At 39.9% G+C, this 19,152-nt stretch overlaps 1 protein-coding gene across 6 annotated transcripts in view; it reads right to left on the bottom strand.

The window, feature by feature from the left end:
* Nucleotides 1–19,152, bottom strand: part of COL23A1 (collagen type XXIII alpha 1 chain) — a 311,227-nt gene that overhangs the window by 285,027 nt on the left and 7,048 nt on the right. For all 6 annotated transcript variants that reach the window (XM_083592227.1, XM_083592229.1, XM_083592226.1 and 3 more), the window contains exon 2: nt 15,730–15,799. Coding sequence is in view for 1 of the 6 variants with exons in the window: in XM_083592229.1 (XP_083448355.1) it covers nt 15,730–15,799 (70 nt within the window). In the remaining 5 variants the exon portion in view is untranslated. The remainder of the gene's footprint in view (nt 1–15,729; nt 15,800–19,152) is intronic.

Raw genomic sequence — 19,152 nt, 5'->3', positions numbered from 1 at the left:
TGTATGTAGTTTGGTTTGGAATTTAAGAAGTTAGTTTACTGCTGCCAAAGACTTGTCTGTCCTGATAAACAAATTAAGAAGTGTTTTAGAAAATTTTGCTTTACGTAGGTCAGTTAAGTCCATTGTGCTTCTTTGATCAAGAGGAGATCAACTAGAGAGTGACTTGAAACAGATATTAGATCAGGCTGGAACAAAAAGCAAAAAGCAAACTCAGGTACAAAGCGACACAACTGTAAAGTTGCAACTTTTCAGCAAATGGGGAAGAGGAGAACTGTCTGCTGGGACAATGTAGTACAGTATTTAGAAAACTGAAGCCAGAAGTATATTTGTATCAAGCATATCTGCTGTGAGGATAAAATTAAAGCAGTGCATTATATTTCTGCACACTGCCAAATTTTAATGTGAGCAGAGAATGTTGACCCCCTTGTCGCACAGGGAAAAGTTTGCCTATGACAGCTAGAGATGTTGCAACAACAGGTGTCAGCTTAATTAGACTTTGAAAATAGTTCACCACTCACCAGCAATAATATATCCAGCGAAACTGGCTGTACAGGAAGGTATTGTCCTCTTCAAGATCCTCTATGGAGTGGTTTGAGGAAAACTTAAGGGCGCACAACATACTAACACACATGCAAATATTCTAGTTCTGACCTGAAGCATTCTGCTGTTTGAATCAATATGGGGTACGTACACAGACACACACACACACACCTGCATTCTCTTCTTGCTTTGCAGAGTAGTATTTCTCTGGCTACCTTGCATTTTTGTTTTCTAAAAAATATATACAAAATTACCGGTACAAGATTTTCTAAAAAAAAATCTTGACCAATCATTCTTTCATGAGCATATGTGCCTTTTATCAAGTCAGACCCACTGGTGTATCTAGCTTGTCCACAATGACTGGTAGTGGTTCTTTCCCAGACTTCTCTTTTCTCAGAAGTCTTTCCCAGTCCAACCTAGAAAAGCGAGAGAAAGAGTGGGGACTTTTTGCATGTTCTCCCACTGAATTATTATTTCTCTCCACACAACAATCCACTTCTCAAGTAAATCATTTAAACAACTGAGATTTAGACAAAAGTGTACTACTCAGTCCCTTTGCAATGCTAACTCACTGGCCTTCATTTTGACTAACAGTGCTGTTTCTTTTAATACTGGAGTGACTGAAAGGTGCAGATTCCTCTCTCTGAGTCCTGGCTCCCATCTCAAGGTATGACAGTAGATGCTCTTACTAGTAGGTTAGGGTCTTCATTAGGACAGAGGAATAGTACAAACTCAGCAGCAGGAAAAGTGCTATTCCAGTCCCAGAGCTTTCAAAAGGCAAAGGTCTGGCAAGATTGGGACCAGTCTAGGAACAAGGGCCAAGGTTCACAAGTTCAGGGTAAGTTAAAATAAGTTTAAGACTGCATGAGAGCTGTGAAGTTGTTCTAACAATTTTTCCATGCTCATCCCTCCAGTTTTAAAGCTGAAGTTGGAACAGCTCTTACTTGCAAGAGGCTCTGTTCCTTCACGAGCTGTTAGCCTGCAAGCAGGTCTGTCTTATCCCTTCTCCTGAGGAGGCATTTGAGCCTGGGAGAGAGCACCAGACCCACCTCTCCCACTGAAAGCTGCTTGACCACCCCAGGTTGTGGCTCAGATCCTGCCCAGCTTCCCACAAGGCTCTTTCCCCTTAGGAGGGGAGGGAGCTGTCTGCACATTAGAGCCAGATGGGATTGGGGAGAGCAAATGGCTTCCATCTGTTCCAGCCTTGTCTCCCATTCCTCTTCTCCCTCTCCATCTGCCAGGAGTCACTTCTCTGGGGTTGGGCAATATAAAGTCATGGGGATGGAAGTTAAAAGGATGTTTAAAACTATCAGCAAACAGCAAGCAGCAAACTCCAAGGCAAACTGTACTCATTCATTTTTTAAAAAGTGGAATAACTCAAAGCAAACACAAGCATAATAACTTACTAAGTTTAATTGTGCTACATCCAACCACTTAAACATAAATAAGATGTTTAGGAGTGACTTTAGGTGTGTGTTTCTGTGTGCCAAAAGGTAAAAGCACACATTAAAATAACTCCTTGCCTAACTTTCCTGCTCAAGAGTTAACTACAGTGGTACCTCGGGTTACAGACGCTTCAGGTTACAGACGCTTCAGGTTACAGACTGCGCTAACCCAGATATAGTACCTTGGGTTAAGAACTTTGCTTCAGGATAAGAACAGAAATCGTGCAGTGGCGGTGCAGCAGCAGCAGGAGGCCCCATTAGTTAAAGTGGTGCTTCAGGTTAAGAACAGTTTCAGGTTAAGAACAGACCTCCAGAACGAATTAAGTTTTTAACCCGAGGTACCACTGTATTGGAAAACTTTTTTTAAAAAAGCTATTAAGCAAACACCTTCACAACTTAATGATTTGCTTTGTTTCAGTTGTCTTAATCCAATTTTATACGTAATATTGATGACACTGAGTTATCTCTTTCTTGGGTAAAGAGGGATGCTTGAGTTCTACTTTCCTATTGACTCTTCACACAACAAGGACACCCCACAAGACATCTAATGCATGTACAATCCATATGTTGACAGCTGCAGGACCTGTATACTCTCTTCCTAGATTGCCAAACTAATGTGGCTTTACTTTTTCAGAAAAAAGAGGGGAGTAGAGGTAACACTTGGATGTTCAACTGGATTTTTACTTTCACTGAAGTCTAAAGAACTATCATGGCCTAAAGAACATCAATACTGCTCAAGGATTCATTTATTATTCTTCAGGAGATTTTTGTATGTTAAGACATGCTATTTAGTATAAGCCTTTTCAGCAATGATTTAGGTAGATAAAAAAAACTCTGGAGTAGGTACATTCAAAAATTTCAGGACATGATAGATGTGTATAAAATTATGCAAGGCACGGAAAAAATGGGTAGAGAAAGTTTTTCTTCCTCTCGCCGTCTCTCCTAACACTACCACTCTGGAACATCCAATGAAGCTGAATATTGGAAGATTCAGTACAGATAAAAGAAAGTACTTCATAACACAATGCATAGCTAATATATGGAATTTGCTTCCCCACTACTTTGCCATCCATGTAGTGTTGTCCACCAGCTTCAATGGCTTTAAAAGAGAATTAGACAAATTCATGGAGAATAAGGCTATCAATAGCTATTAGCCATAACAGCTATGTTCTCCTGTCACACTCAGAGGAAATGTGCCCCTGAATTCCAAGTTCTGGAAACCACAAGAGGGGAGAATGCTCTTGCATTCAGGTCCTGCTTTTGGATTTCCCATATGCATCTGGTTCGCCACTGTGAGAACAGGATGCTGGGCTAGATGGACCAGTGGCCTGATCCAGCAAACTCTTCTTATGTGCTGTTTTATTTAATCATAATCTTTATACAAATGCACAGTGTCTGCATTAATTACACAGGCCACATACTAAACAAATTTACTTATCACCAATAATGTGGGCTTTTCCATTTTAGTAAAAAAAAAATTCTATGCAAATTAGGACAACTTGCACAGGGTAATTTGTATTGGGAAGCTCTCAGTTTGCACTGGAAAATCTTCTGATGCCCTAGTGAGTGATCTAATTTGGCTTGTTTATTTTACTGACTAAACAAAGTAAAATCTAATAAACTTTATTTAGTAAACAAAGCTAAAAACTTTAAAACTGCCAAGCTTTCCTAATACATTTGCAATTGGTGTCCATTCATTTTTAATAATGATCTTATGAAATGTGAAATATTCCACAGAAAAACAAAGCACTCGAAAAAAATTCACCCCACATCTCTGTTTATATAGCCCCTTTATGCAATTACCCACAACAGTTCCTACTCAAGTACTCCTCCCACCCCAGTAAGTGGATATAGGATTGTAGCCTAAACATGGTTCAGTCCCTTGCATCTCCAGCTAGGACTACGAATGTCCCCTATATGAAACCTTGGAGAGCCACTGTCAGTTAGTGTAGAAAACACTGATCTTTATGGACCAATGGTTTGACTTGGTAAAAGGCAACTTTGTATGTTCACATGTTGACCAATACAGTCATCTGCCTCAGGACATTGTTTTGCAGGGAATTGGACTGTATCACCCTCGGGTCCCTTCCAGCTCTACAGTTATATGATTCTATGACATGGTTGACATGCATGGTTGGCAGGGGCCTCTGCCAAACAGTTCCTTAGGAACTTGTTGCTAGATTTCTCACAGTATTAGAAATGCTCCGTATGTTGGAGGTCAACTATTGGCAAAAAGGCCTCTTTCCACAACTGATTTCTTGAGATGATACAGAGATATCACAATTATAAATAGAAATACAGTACTCTCAATCATTGCCTCTGCTAAATCAGGACCCATGGAGAAACAGATTAACAGTTTCAATAAGGAAAGCAACTCAAAGGGAAACAAAGGAAAAATCAAAGCAACAACTGAAAATGCCTCAAATGATGACATTATGAGTTATTTGTAAACCCACAACTTAAAAACAGTGTTACCACAAGATTATCTGTCTTAACATGTAACAAGTTAAAAAAACATGCATAATTTCCTAGGAAAACACTAAAATGGCATGTACCACAGTTTTCTTGTACAGATTTTTTTCCAGGAACTTTACTGCATGAACCCACTGAACTGCACTGTAACAACAACAACAACAACAACAACAACAACAACAACAACAACTCTCACCCAAGTTTCGAGCACAGTTTAGAGGTTTGGCTCAATCCCAGTTAAACAATAAACCAGTAGGAAAATTCACATGCTGAAACAATAGTACCACTAGCACGCATATGACCACCACCATCTCATTGATTTACAGCTAGAATCACTTCCTAGTATCCTTGTTCCTTTCACCACATTGGTGGTAGTGTCAGAGGATTTGACTATTGTTTTCACATCTGTACTTTTGCTGTTGTTTTTAAAAGCTGTGAATTGGTCATAAACATTTATCTTCTTCTTTATGCTCCACCAGAGTACAAATATCACTATACCTCAGTTTAAGAACAGTCCTGTTTAAGAACGATTCGGTTTACGAACTCCGCAAAACCGTAAATAGTGTCTCAGTTTGCGAACTATACCTCGGTCGAAGAACGGAAGCTGAACAGTGGAAGGTCACCGGCAGCAGGAGGCCTCATTAGGGAAAGCGCGCCTCGGTTTAAGAATGGTTTTGGTTTAAGAACGGACTTCCAGAATGGATTAAGTTCATAAACCGAGGTACCACTGTATATTGTTATAAGAGATGGGCAGTTAAAATGGTTCCATTTACATTTGTGAGTCTTTCAAGGTACAGGCTTGAAGGATCAAACTACATGTTACATTAAAGGCTAGAGCTGTGTGTTTTCATTTAGTCAACATCACTGGGACTGCAGCACCATCCATAGCTATGATCCTAAAGAAAACTGGGATCCTCCACATAAAGCTTTGAGGTTTAGAGAATGTTCCAACTAGCAACAATGAAAACTTTTTCTAAGCTTTATTACCATGGGTGGAGAAGGAAGATTTTCCTCAATGATCATGGCTGGAGAGAAAATAGATAAATGTCATCTCTGCATGTCAGGCTCCTGAAGATTATCTTGCTTCCTACACACACACACACACACACACACACACACACACCTGTAACTAAAAAAGTACAAACATAGCTAAACACTATTCTTTCAGCATAAACCTGTAGTTTGCCCTTTAATGTAACCTTTAAAAAGAACCACATAAAAGCCACACGCATAAACACACACTGTATTAATTAGCCATTTAAAATTAACCTTCCATCCCTGCACGAAATTCCAATGTTTGGAATTTTGGAATAGAGTACGGCATTCATTTCATGGTGAGGTAATCTGAATCATTCAGCATTATGACGCTAATGGTCAGTCACAGGTGTTTCCAGCTGGAAATAACTCTGTAACTCAAAAAATCTAAGAGCAGCATCTCTAACTAACCGACTCTAGAAGAAAACAGGTTCTATGATTCTACATGCACAATGTCCCTTTGCTTTTAGCAGGTCCTTTTTTTTCATAAGAAGCAGCAATGCCATGCAAAGCAATGCAAAGTTCGTGACTGGACTTAACTGTCAGGGGTCCTTTATTTTTACCTTTTTATGTGTGATTAACCACTTTCTACACATCTTGCTTATGTTACACACACACACCAACCTTACTCACCATCTGTCTAACCTAAGAAGCCCTAAATGTTGTTACCTTTCCCCCAAGGGCAGTTGCTCCAACCCCTTGATCATTTTGGTTGCCCTTTTCTGAGCCATTTCTAGTTCTACCATATACTTTTCATGTATGGCAACCTAGAACTAGACACAGTATTCCGAGTGTAGTCATTCCATAGTAGTGTATAAAGATATTATGCTATAATACTGAAACAGTACTGTTGTTGCCATGTTGATTTTATGACATTTATTAGCCGTAGTACTTAAAGTGTTGTAGTGGCTGGTTTCATTGATAGTTTTGGAAACGCTTTATGACCAAATTGCGATTAGAAACAGTATATACACGTTAGAAATAAATACATAAACAAATTATATTGACAGTTTCATTTTTAGTCTCTTTTCTAATGATCCCTATAATAGAATTTGCCTTTTTAACAGCTAATACTGAGTCAACCTTTTCATCACACTATGAAGATGATAGATTTCTTCCTTGCTCAGTCACTGCGGGCTCAGATTCCCTTAGCATATATAAGAAGTTAACATTTTATGCCCAAACATGCATCACTTCACACTTACACTGAACTGCATCTGACATTTTATTCCCATTCACCCAGTCTGTAGTAATTATCTGTAACCATCTGCAATCCTTTTTAGTTTTACTACCCCAATTGGGGCAGCCACCTCACTGTTTCCCATCTAACTACAGATCATTCATTAGCAACTTAAAAGAAGAAATGCCAATACAATCCTCCAGAGATCACAGTTATTACTTTCCTCTGTGGTGAGAGCTGTCCATTGAGTCAAAAGCTTTTGGAAAATCTAAGTACTTACTACTACTACTACTACTACTACTACTACTACTACTAAATGCATTTATATCACACCTTTTGCTCAAGCTGGGATTCAAGGTGGCCTACAACATTTAAAAACATCATAATAAAATGCAAAATAATAAAAACAAGCTAGTTAAAAACAATAGTTAAAATACATTTAGAACCACCATTCAAATACAGTTTCCCCTGACAGCAACCCAGTGGTCAGCAACACCTGCACCTTAGCTTTCAAAGGCCTGCCTTAGGAAGGTATTAGCCTGCTGGCGGAAGGATAAAAAGGAGAGAGCCAATCAAATCTCTTTTGGGAGGCAATTCTGCAAAATGGGAGCAGCCACAGGAAAGGCTCTCTCTCTCATGTCACCAGCAACTGTGCTTCTGATGTTGATGGGACCAAGAGAAGGTGCTCACCTGAGGACCTTAGCATCCAGGCAGGGTTGTATAGACAAAGATGCGATTTTCAGATAACCACTTCTATCTACATGCTTGCTGATACTCTTAAATAATTTGAAAAGGTTAGACAATATTCACTTTTGCAGAAGTCGGCTGATTCTTCTTCAGTAGGGCTTGTCCTTCTATATGCTTGATAATTTTGAATTTAATAATACTTTCCACCAATTTACCCAGACATTAAGCTAACTGGCCTATATTTTCATGGAACCATGACCATGTTCTAGTCCTTGGGCACAGAGTTTTATTTTATTACTGCAGTTAAGAGTTGAGAGCACTTTCCTATTTTGGTTTTTGTTTTGTTTTAGGGTGGAGCTGTTGCCTGCTCTTCTTACCCCTGTGTTTTTATTTTTGAGAGGGGAGAGTTGCTTGCTTTTCTTTCTTTCTTTCTGGTTGAAGACTTCCCACTGCCCTTGTGATATGGTTATTTTGTGGTTCCTGTGACAAGTTTCTCCCTGAAGGCAGAAAAATATTGGGCATTACTACAATACTTTCTCTTTTGGATGTCCCTTTCATTTCATTCTAATTTATATGCTACTGCTTTGTTCCTGAAGAGCTTAAGAAACCAAAGATCTTTTTTTAAAAAAACCCTGAAGCCTAGAGAGGAACAACTGTGTTTTAACCTAATTAATGCTCTCTGCTCTGAAGGTTGGAAAACAGAATCAGACAAGTCATTAGCCAGGACATGCTATAAAAGCCATTTTTATTTTATTTTTCAGAATACGTAATGAAGAACTCAGCATTTAAGGGCTTGCAGTGTTTTCAATTACTAGTTGCTTCAATAATGTTAGTTTTACATGCTTAGCGTTTCTCATTCCATATTACGGAATATTATTCACTATGGATTAATCATATTCTTGACCGCGTTCTCAGGCAGCATGAAGTCCTTTGCTCCTGAGAGCCGTTTCAGATGTGCATTACTTCACTTACTTCCAGGACACTGCTAACTACTGCAGGTAATTGCTTGGACAAGCCAACCTTCTGCTGCAACATCAACACATGTGGTGCACAGATATCACTCCAGATGCCCCTTTGAGGCCTGTCATAAATACGCAGATGGAGCCAGGAAGGGCAGCTCTGTCATCTTTTGGACATGAACATGGGAAAGTGCAGTGGGGACAGATTTGGCAACAGGTCTACAACTAATAATACTGCCAATTGCTCCTTCTTTAAACGAAATTGCTAACAGATCTCTTGACTGGAACATATGATACTCTAAGTGTGCCACTCTGTCTTTGTTTTTAAAAGACTGAAATCAACTTCCCAATAATTTGTCATGTTTTAAAAGTTTGGGAGCTTTAAATAATAATAATAATAATAATAATAATAATAATAATAATAATAATAATAATACTTTAAAGCCTGGCCTAATTTGCAGTGCAGGAAACATTCTGATTTTGTAAAAGTTCACCACGAAATTCAACCATGTTTTTCTCATGGAGAAAGGTGACACAAAAAGATTAAACATGGGCCAAGCTCCTAGGTTATTACCAAACATCAGCTAACAATTATGCACCTTTATTTCAACCACCCAAGTGAGATCCTGCCAACTACTAACAGTAGCTACCCTGCTTACCATGTCCTATGTGGAGTCACTGAGCCCACCAAATTAATTTAGGTTCACCTATTCTTGCCACATGGCATTCACTCTGAGAAATGAAGCAACATGTGGCATTAACAGGAATCATTTCATTGTTTTTGTAAACCAGCACAATATTGGGAAATACTTGTTTTGAATTAACTTAATGTTCCACGAACAACCCTGAATCTTTCATAAAATTATACATGCAGACATTATTAATTTGAGAAGGAAACATTTTTTTTTTTAATCCTTGAGGAGACAAGACATTATGAATGGAGGTTTATTCTCCAATTTTTTGCTTGTTTGAGGCCAGCTACTGTAGTACTGTTGTGAAATAGTCATGGATTTGCTAGACACACAGTTATTTCACACACCAGAGTAAAATTCTTACAAGAAGGATCTTGAGCTGCTTAGAAGCCCAAAGGAGTTACTCTCCTTCACCCTATAGGTTGCTCCTCAATACAACAAATAGGAATTATGAAAGAAAAAACGATTACAAGGTAAACCCCTTAGGATCTATTACCAGTTCTGACAATCTCAGGATGTCTGTTACTGAAAGAGTGACAGTTATGTGCCTGCCTCGCAATGCATTTTTCAAATGAAAATGGCCTACTTTATATAGGTTATGTTGCAATCAGTTATTGAATGAGTATTTGTCTCAGATCTAACACTAACAACACTGATCTGTGCCTCTAACTTTGCAAAAAGAAATCCCTTGTTACACAGTGAAGAATGGCTCTCGTCTACAAACGGTAATGAAGAAGAAATCCTGGTCATGTATAAAACATGGATCCAAGACAAGCCTGCCAAAAATGGATTTTCCTTCCCCCTCCGAACCCCAGCAGCCCCCATCTCAAAAACAAACAAACAAACAAACAAACAGACTTGCTCCTGATGACTGTGGCACAAGGAGCTGAAGGAAAGGAGAGGGACATTGTTGAAAGGAAAGCAGAGGTACCTCCCATGAGTGCTCACTCATGCTAGCTTTAATCTGAATCTAAAACCTGTGAATACACAAGTTTTATGATACATAAATACATACCACACCTACTCTGTGGGTGGTTGTGCAACACACACACACACACAGAGAAATTGGATTAGGGCACAAATTTACTTTTCAGCTTAAAATCAAAGCAGAAACACTGTTTTTTCAGTGGTGCCCATTAGGGGAGGAAAGCACTGTTAGCAATAAATTCTACAACTTGAATATTTAGGTGAAATATTCTACAATGTTGCAACCTTCCAATGTAATAATGTATTTCTACTTAAGAACCATTTGCTAAATTCATAGAAAGGTAAGTGGAAAGAAACTATTTCAAAAAGTAAGACTCAAAAAATGCTGGCACTAGTTTCATACTGTGATACGTTAAGTAGGTTCTGTAGCAGTTACTGTCCTTCTGCTTGTACAAAAAGTATTTTGATTCAGTTTCCCTTTCATCATGCAATGTTCCAGTCCAAAGTGTAAAAAAGCCCTTATTGTACACACAATACTGTTGAGACTGTAGTTGAGCTATGGCACTTCAATGAAGTTCCAATCACACTACAGCAGAAAACATTATCTAGATGCATTAATAGCCAAATAAAGAGAACAAATGAGAAACTGAACAGTTTTTCTAGACTATTTGGTTTGCAAAGCTCTAGAGCAATTTTCCACATTATGGAATGGATTTCAGATGATTTATTAGCAAATTTCTCTTAATGGTTTCAATACTTTGGTTTCTATGGTATTCATGAAATAATATTAGCTCCCTCTGGTGGTCAACTATGCCAAAGGCTTTATAGAAAGATTGCTACTTGAGAGTTTCAGAGGACACTTCCAGTGGAATATCTGCATTTTCCACATAACTTAAGTTAGTTGTGGCTAAGGTTGTGTTCCTGTACACACTTGGTTGGGAGCAAGTCCTATTGAGCCTCTACATTAACAAGAGATCAATAAACCTCAATAAATTTATTTTTTGAAAGTTACAGAAAGGTAACTTGAGATCAAGAACATTTGCTTATTTGTAGACAACTGTGATCCTATCCCTCAGTAAGGCCAGTGCTGAGCAGGCCCTCATCCATGGGCTCCATAAAGAAAGGCAGGACATGGAGAAGTTTCAAACAGTTATTTTATGTCGCTGGCATTGGGGTTTTAAGTCTATAGTCTGGCTTCTCTCTCAAGAAGTGGAGCTGTCTAGTACTCACTGTGGACCTGAAGAAGCATTCTTGTGGCCCCCACAAGGGCTGTCCTTAGGGTGTCAGCCACAGATCTTTCCCAGAGTCATCTCTCTCATACTTTGTAGTGGAATGGTTCCTCTCCAATCAAAAGTTTTTCCTGGTCCCACCTGTGCCTCTCAGGGGTTACCCAGGTTGTGCCAGGCCATGTCAAGTGTTCATGAGTCCCAGCTGGAAGACTTAGAAGGACCTTTTCCCTCTCCTAAAGAATGCCCAGCTTATACTGAACACCCTAAACAGCCTAAGATCCAAATACCATACCACAGTGTCTATGAATTAAGATCAGGTAGCCTCTTTAGCAGAAGGCCTTTTCTTGAGTAGCACCCCACCTTTGTAATATCATTCCTAAGGAGGCATGTCTGGCACCAACATTCATAGCTTTACTTATTTGCACAGACATTTTGGGTGATTTTGTAGGTTTTAAAAAAATGTCTGTTTTTGTTCGGCTCTTGTCTTGTTTCATGTTTTCATGCTTATTTGTTGGTTTTAAATTAAGAAATATTTTAAATAGAGGTTTCAGCTTAACTGTACTGCTGTTCCCAGGGCCTCTGTTCTTTGCCAAGGGTATGAGTATGGATCACCTCTTTCAAGTGGGCAAGCTCCTACTGCTTTCCCCACCCTGCCTTCCTCTCACTGCCCAGAATGGCACTTACTCCTGCTGGCTGCCTTGCCTCCTTCCTCAGGCACACCTCTTGAAGGTATTGTCTTCCCTCTTCCTATGTCCCAAACAGTCATCCTCCTTCATTCTGTTTCTCCTCCATGCTTTTCTCCTTAATCTCCAGTTACTTCATCTGCCCTCCCTATGTCTCCCTAGAGTCATTTAAAGGGTTCCACAGCCTCTGTGGCGCCTGTTGATCACTGGACCAAGCGTAAGTGAGTGGTACACCCCAGTGATATTACAAATCCGCTCCACTTCCCAGTGGGGAGGAGTTGCAGTGGACCGCGTGGCCACCCACTCACCACCGGGGGCGGGGGACTTTGTCCCTCGTTGCCTGGGGGATCCCGGCCAATCCACTGGCCGGGGGGGACGTGCCCTGGGGCCGTTTAAACTGAGGAGCGAGCCAGAGGACTTCCGCTTTGGCTTGCTTTCTCAGTCATCCTCCCTCCCTCCCTATTTTGCAGGTTAGGAAATGGCCTTGCTATGGACTTCGGTTGGTTGCCTTGGTTGTCCGAGGGGCCTGGTAGGAATTTTTCCTCTTGGCAAATTGGCACTGGCCACTTGGTTTTCGCCTACCTCGTAGCAATCGTCATAATTTTGTTAGGGTTGTGGTTAGGCATTGTTTGACCTTGTATGGGGGAGGGGAGGTGTGGCCATCACCTGCCCCTCCATGCTTAAGGATATTCCGTTAAAGGAATCCGGGAGTGTTGATCTTGTCCGAAGCCCGGCTGGGGGCTAGGGCCTTGACACGACGCGACGGAAACACCAGGGGGAGCTTGAGTTGGTTCGCATCGAAGGGCTCCCCCTACCGGTGGCTTACCCTTACTGGACTTCCTGCACAATGGGCAGGAGTCAGATATAGTCAGGTCCAATCAATGCCTAAGCCAATACCGCTCACATTCTGTAATTCAATAAAGTTGTGGCCAAAATTTGCCCAATAACATAAGCCTGATATCTGTGTCCTTGTGTGTGTTATTTCCAATGAGAGGGTGGCTGCGGGGTCTCGACACGTAATAGGTCCTAACATAGACTCCAAGGCAGCAAGGAGAGGAGGGCAAGTGTCTGAATCTTTTGATCAATTTTCAATCATGTATCACAATTTATAATAGTGTTTGAACCCAAATTTTTTTTGTTTAATGAATCATGGTTCTGTGGTTTCAGGCCAAGATCCCAAGAGCCTATACCACTGGTTCCATATGTCTTAATCAGCAACCTACATCCCATGCAACAAATGTTGTTGTTTTTTTAGTGGAGGTGATTTTCCAAAATAGTTTATGTTACATCACATGTGTGTCTGCTATTTAAAATTTAAAAGGCCAGTCCTACTGGCCATGCCCCAACACTCTGAGCACAGCTAAGTGGTAGCTCTTTGGATGCTGGCCATAACTGGCACCTCATATACTGATCCAGTTAAATGAGAATTTTGCCACAATACTGGCTGCAACTCCTGTAATTGCCCAGTAAGTAGATCTACCAATAAATTTGCCTGTGTATTAGTATAATCACTCTGCTGGAAGGCAACTTTACCATGTTCCTGGAATATTTTTCTTCTCCTTTTAAAGCAGAACTATAGGCATGGCAGTTGCCAAGCTGAAAGCCACAGCCACATGCTTCCCTTGTTCCCAAGTCACGAATTTAATTCCACACAGAAATTGACATGATTTTCCCCACAGTGAGGGGCAATGCAGATAGGGGAAATCATGTGCAGGGAGGGATAAATGCCCCTCCCCTCAGCCCTGATCCAAACCTCTCCCTATATATCTTCCTTTAAAATGACTGGCAATCTGAGTGCAGATTTATTGTCCAGTTTGGCCCTGAAGAGACCAGAGAATGGAGGAGGATGGAGAAGAAGGCAGGTAGGCAAGAAGATTGCTTCTCAGGAAAAACAGAAGGACAAAAAGAAGCACATAAAGAAGGAGACAGGTTTCCCTCAATCCTTCCCATCTCACTCTCTTATTTTGTCTTCCTGCCATATTTTTTAATTCTGCATTTATATCTCACTGTTCTCCTGAGATGGAGCCCAAAATGGCACACATGCGGTTCCCAAGCAGTCACTCCTCCAGACACTGACCAGACTCATACCTGCTTAGCTTCAGAAAGGTGGTGGCTTTATGACCCAGAAGGCAGGGTGAACAAAAGGCCAGCAAGAGAACCTTCTAAGCTATTCTAACCACTTAACATTAGCAGATATCAGTTGACTGCAAAATGTCAATTGCAACCCCAAACTCTCTCACTTACCCAGATCCTGCATCACTTTTCCTAGCTAGCAGACCAGTGTCATCATAATCAGGGAACCTAGCTGTATTTTGTTTTCAAGTGTAGGTATTAACACAAAAGAGAAGGCAAAAATATGGAACAGCTCAATCCTACAAATCAGCCTCACAAGCGCTTTTGTGCCAAGGATAAGGTCCGCCAACAGTAATGCCCAGCCCATTGTAACAATAATGCTATGTCTACTCTGCTAGGAATTGAGACTAACTCTGCAGTGGAAGCATACATTTTAATGCAAAATGGACACAAGACTGTAATCGGAAACCCCAATGAAAGATATTCATTCTGCCCCAACAACCAAAACATACATTTAAAAATTAGACAGACTTCCTGTTCCTCAAACGTAACTGACATTTTGACATGCAAGAAAGAATTTTAGATTAACGTCTCAATCAATCTAGCCTATTTTAAAGAAAGTCAGTCTAGACTTTGAGCTTAAAGACAGCTATCAATTTATTTGCTAGTGGTTAGCTAAGTAAGAGGACTGCAATTATCCTGTTACGTTTAAAAGAGCTATAAGTCGAATATTTAAAACTATTATACATAATTTAAAGATCAAAAGAAGATAGCATGCTTTCCCCTTTCTCACGATTTCAGAAACGATGCTGAGCCAGACTTATAAGTTTTATGTCCACTTAGGTCAGGAAAATTCCTGCATACAATCTTTTGTCTGTTATGGTTCCAAATGCTGGAGCCTGCGATGTTTTCATTACTAAATAATATATGAACCAACGATGTGTAGGTGGACTTTGGTTTCTGTACAAAACAAAGATATTCATATGGAAGCATTTGACCCCATCATCTAAAAAACGACCCTGCTCATATGATGCGCAGACATGTCTAATATGGGATAGCATGCTTCATGCTGCTCCAAGTATTATGGGCAATATTCATACAAACAACTGAGTATTTGCATACTTTGTCCATACTGAAGCCATTAGACACTTATTCATTAGTTTGACCTCACAAAACACAGCTGTAACAAAAACATATCAAAACCATTCAATTATTCATTTGAGTTATTTGGTACAATGAGCAGTGGAAAGCTTACAGGGTGACTATGTAAAAGCAGTTCTTACAGAGGTGGTTTTAGGGTAGTTCAATTGGTGTGGCTGAACTGGACGCTGCGCTGCAAGGGGCGCCACAACAATGCTGTAGAATGGAGCAAGAGGGGGGAGGGATGCCAAATTTTAGTGTCGCACAGGGCGCCACTGAAATTTGAGAGCTCAAAGTCCGCCACCGACTCAGTGAAAGGACTTGGAGATTTGATAAGGGTTACTTTTGATAAACAGAAAAAGCATGTAAGTGTATAATTTATATATCAGGCATAATTTATAGCATGATGAGAGCAAAGCCAATGTAGAAATCGCAAAAGGCAATGAATTTATCACATCAGCTACGCGTTTCTTACCATCTGCAGCAAAGTCTGTCAGATTACTTTGAGAGGGAAGACAACCTTTCTACACTCAAAAACTCTTTGCAATTGCACACAGGCAAATGCATGTCAGGAGGACAATTCTCATCATAAAAAAATCACTGCAGGTGTTTTTCATATTTTTCTGGTAAGACATTCTCAGTAACAACAAGTGACCATTCTACATACCTGGTGGGCACCTGCATTCAGATGATACGTCTCTTGCTGTACGCAGTTTGGCTAATCCTTCACTCAGTTTCTGTTGGGGGGTGGGAGGACAAAAGCATATAATTACAGAAAAGAAGTGGTGTGGGTGTGTGCATGCAAGTGCACCCTTTAAACTGTATTACTGCTATTATTCATATACATACAATCCGAAGTTAAGCATTAAGGCCCGCTGGTTTCATTAGGAAAGTTAAGCACATGCTTACATCCACTCCCCCGCCCACTGAAACTGTGAGATTTAAAGCTGTACAGATTGACCACAATCTGTATTGTTAGCATGTGATGTGCCGTCTTAACTTTCTTTGTAGAAGACTTCATAGAACCACAGAATTGTAGAGTTGGGAGGGTCCTGAGGATCATCTAATCCAGGCTTCCTCAACCTTGGCCCTCCAGATGTTTTTGGCCTACAACTCCCATGATCCCTAGCTAGCAGGACCAGTGGTTAGGGATGATGGGAATAGTAGTCCCAAAACATCTGGAGGGCTGAGTTTGGGGGTGCCTGATCTAATCCAACCCCCTGCACAGCAGTAATCTCAAGTAAAATATCCATGACAGATGGCCATCCAACCTCTGCTTAAAAACCTTCAGGGAAGGAGAGTCCACCCCTTTTGAGGAAGTCCATTTCACTGTTTTAGCATACAGTTATGAGATTCTATGATACAGCACTCCCAAATACATGGCAACGGTGGAAATTTATTAGGGTATGAAAGGTTGTCCCTGCCTGTAAATGAAGAAGGCTTTTCTAATCTTGGGGTCATTTTTGGTGGGGGTGGTGGTTTTTTTTAAACCAAGTGTGATGAATTGATTCAGAAACAGAACACTCTTAGTACGTTGGTGACTAGTGTACTTCTCCATGTTCTTCTGTGCAGAGTTCTAGAAGGCTTACCTACAAATCCCTAACGTAGTTATTTATTTTATGAAATGCTTAAGGGTTGTCATTTATAAAGACTGCTGAATTCCCAGCAACATGGGTGGCAACACTAAACAACTCTTGGTTGTATTTCACATTACCTAGCATCCATGGGACTGTTTTGTCTTTTAAGATGAAGAAATGCAAGTTTTGGTTTTTGTATTGTACAGATATTTGTGCTGTATGTTGTAAACCACCTTGCAGTCTTTTGATGAAGGGCGGTATATAAATTTAATAAAGAATACTAAATAACAAAAACAGCAGCAATAGCAATCATAATGGACCTGCTTGTAGCACAAACATCACAACCATTTTGCCATGTTTTGCTCCAATTCTCTCCCACAAATGCCAAGCCACGGTGTTTCTCCTTAAGTAGGGATTTCCTTCGGGTGTGTGTAGATCATTTATGGTCTAGGAGAACATGCAGGGGAGAATTCAAGGAAAGGATTAAACACTCACATTTTGATTCACTCCCTCAATTGCAAAACCACATTGTTCCAAAATGTCTAGTTCCAACCGTAGTTGCAGACACTTCCAAGTTTTAGCACTGGCCAATAAGCTGAATGTTTTAAGGCTACTAGGAAACAATATAGTTATTGTGAATTAAACCAGTGTTGTTCGTTTACAACTACATACTTCTTTAATCTGCACTCATTAACATTTCTGCTCTAGCATGAAGACCATCCACTTTGAATTGAAGTCTTTGTTTCAGAACAAGTAGAGAGGTATTACTACATCCCAGTCTTTGGGCAGGGGGTGTTAATGCATTAATTTTTTTAGTTAAATGGCAACTTGGTACCAAAGTAAAGTTTACAGAGAAGCCTTTTACTGCACTATTTGGAATTTCATTTGGCTATACTTCCAAAAGCTCTTCATAAACTTATTAAATATTTGAACAGATAACCATATTCGGATTTTGCACCCCATGCAAAGTTTTAATTACTTCCCAATGTCTCTGTTGGTTTTCTGCCCTATGACTCAAATTTTAACTAAACAATGACAGGCATTTCTAACAATATTTTACATTAAAATAAAGTGTAAATACTAGCTGCTGAAACCAATTTTCTAAAAAATTAAATGTTGCAAATTCAAATAACAATTAATTTTCCAGATGTAAAATTCACATTGATGATATGCAATTAACGATGTCATAAGAATCCAAAGTGGAGGATGCTGAACTGCCATATCTAGAGCTTGAAGTGTACATAATGGCAAAGAAGAAGGTAGAACAGAATGGCATTTTTCCTTGCTGAGTTTTGTCATGTTTTTTAAAAAAACTATATCCCCACTCATGGAGAATACATACACCAGCTACATGACTGGCACATGTCTTGCTCACCCTGTCCTCTAGGTTCAGTTGCACCTAACTACTTCAAATCTATACCTTCACTAAAATGCCTCCAGCACGCTCATTTTTTGCTTCTACCAACACTGGAACTCCTATATCAACAAGGCAAGGGCCATGGAGGTTTCTGCAGTTGTGAGGTCACATGAGGCTGGATCTCACTATCCAAGGGCATATGTCTTCTCCATCTGCAGAAAAAGACCAGAAGCATTCTAGACCCCTGAGTCATGCTCCCAGGGATCATAGGTTTGCACGCTAGGATTAAGCATATACATTGATGCATTTTAAAACAATAATTTTCTTAACTATTGCATTGCTGAGAGAGAACCTTTAGGTACATTTTTTGCCTTACATGATAGACACCAATAACTTTTCTTGGCTGCAAACAACCGGCCTATACTCTCATATAACCTACCCTCTGGATGCAACTCTGGGAATTAGTATTAAGCATTTTACGTGTACCCACACTAAAAAGATCCCTTCAAGCTTCATACATTGCTCACCTAGTACCACTGATAACACAAAGAATCCACATGTCCAGAGTCCAAAGCAGTTTTAACAATTCACTGTTATATTTCCTTCTTTGCTTTCTTTAGATTATTTATATAGTGCTCACCTACATTCCTAACTAAAACCACTTATAAGCATTTTTCTAACACAGTAAGAGATAATCCCTGCCTTTAAAAGTTCATACAATCAAAATAAGACAAGATAAAACACACCTGAATTTCCAGGTAGGGCTGTGATATTAATAATAATAATAATAATAATAATAATAATAATAATACCCCTCAGTTTTGACTCATTTAGCAGCTGTGGTCACTCCTACAGAAGGATGGCCTCTGAGACACATGGCTTTGTAACCTTCAGCGTGGACTACTGTAATGCACTCTGTATGAGGTTGCCTCCAAAGACTGTTGAGAAACTTTGCCAGGTCCAAAAGTGTCTGCCTGATTAGTTACAGGGTGAGCCAAAGGGAATACATTAACCAGATGCTAAAATCAGTTGCTTTCCACCTTCTTTTCAAGTGCAATTCTAAGTGCTAGTTTTAACCTTTAAGCCCTAAACAACCACAGCCAAGATTGAGGAAAAATTTCTTTCGTCAAACTCAGAATACACTTAGAGGAGACCC

This window comes from Podarcis filfolensis, assembly GCF_964270895.1.
Source record: "Podarcis filfolensis genome assembly, chromosome: 2".
Classification (NCBI taxonomy): domain Eukaryota; kingdom Metazoa; phylum Chordata; class Lepidosauria; order Squamata; family Lacertidae; genus Podarcis; species Podarcis filfolensis.
This window is presented reverse-complemented; position numbering and strand designations above follow the sequence as displayed.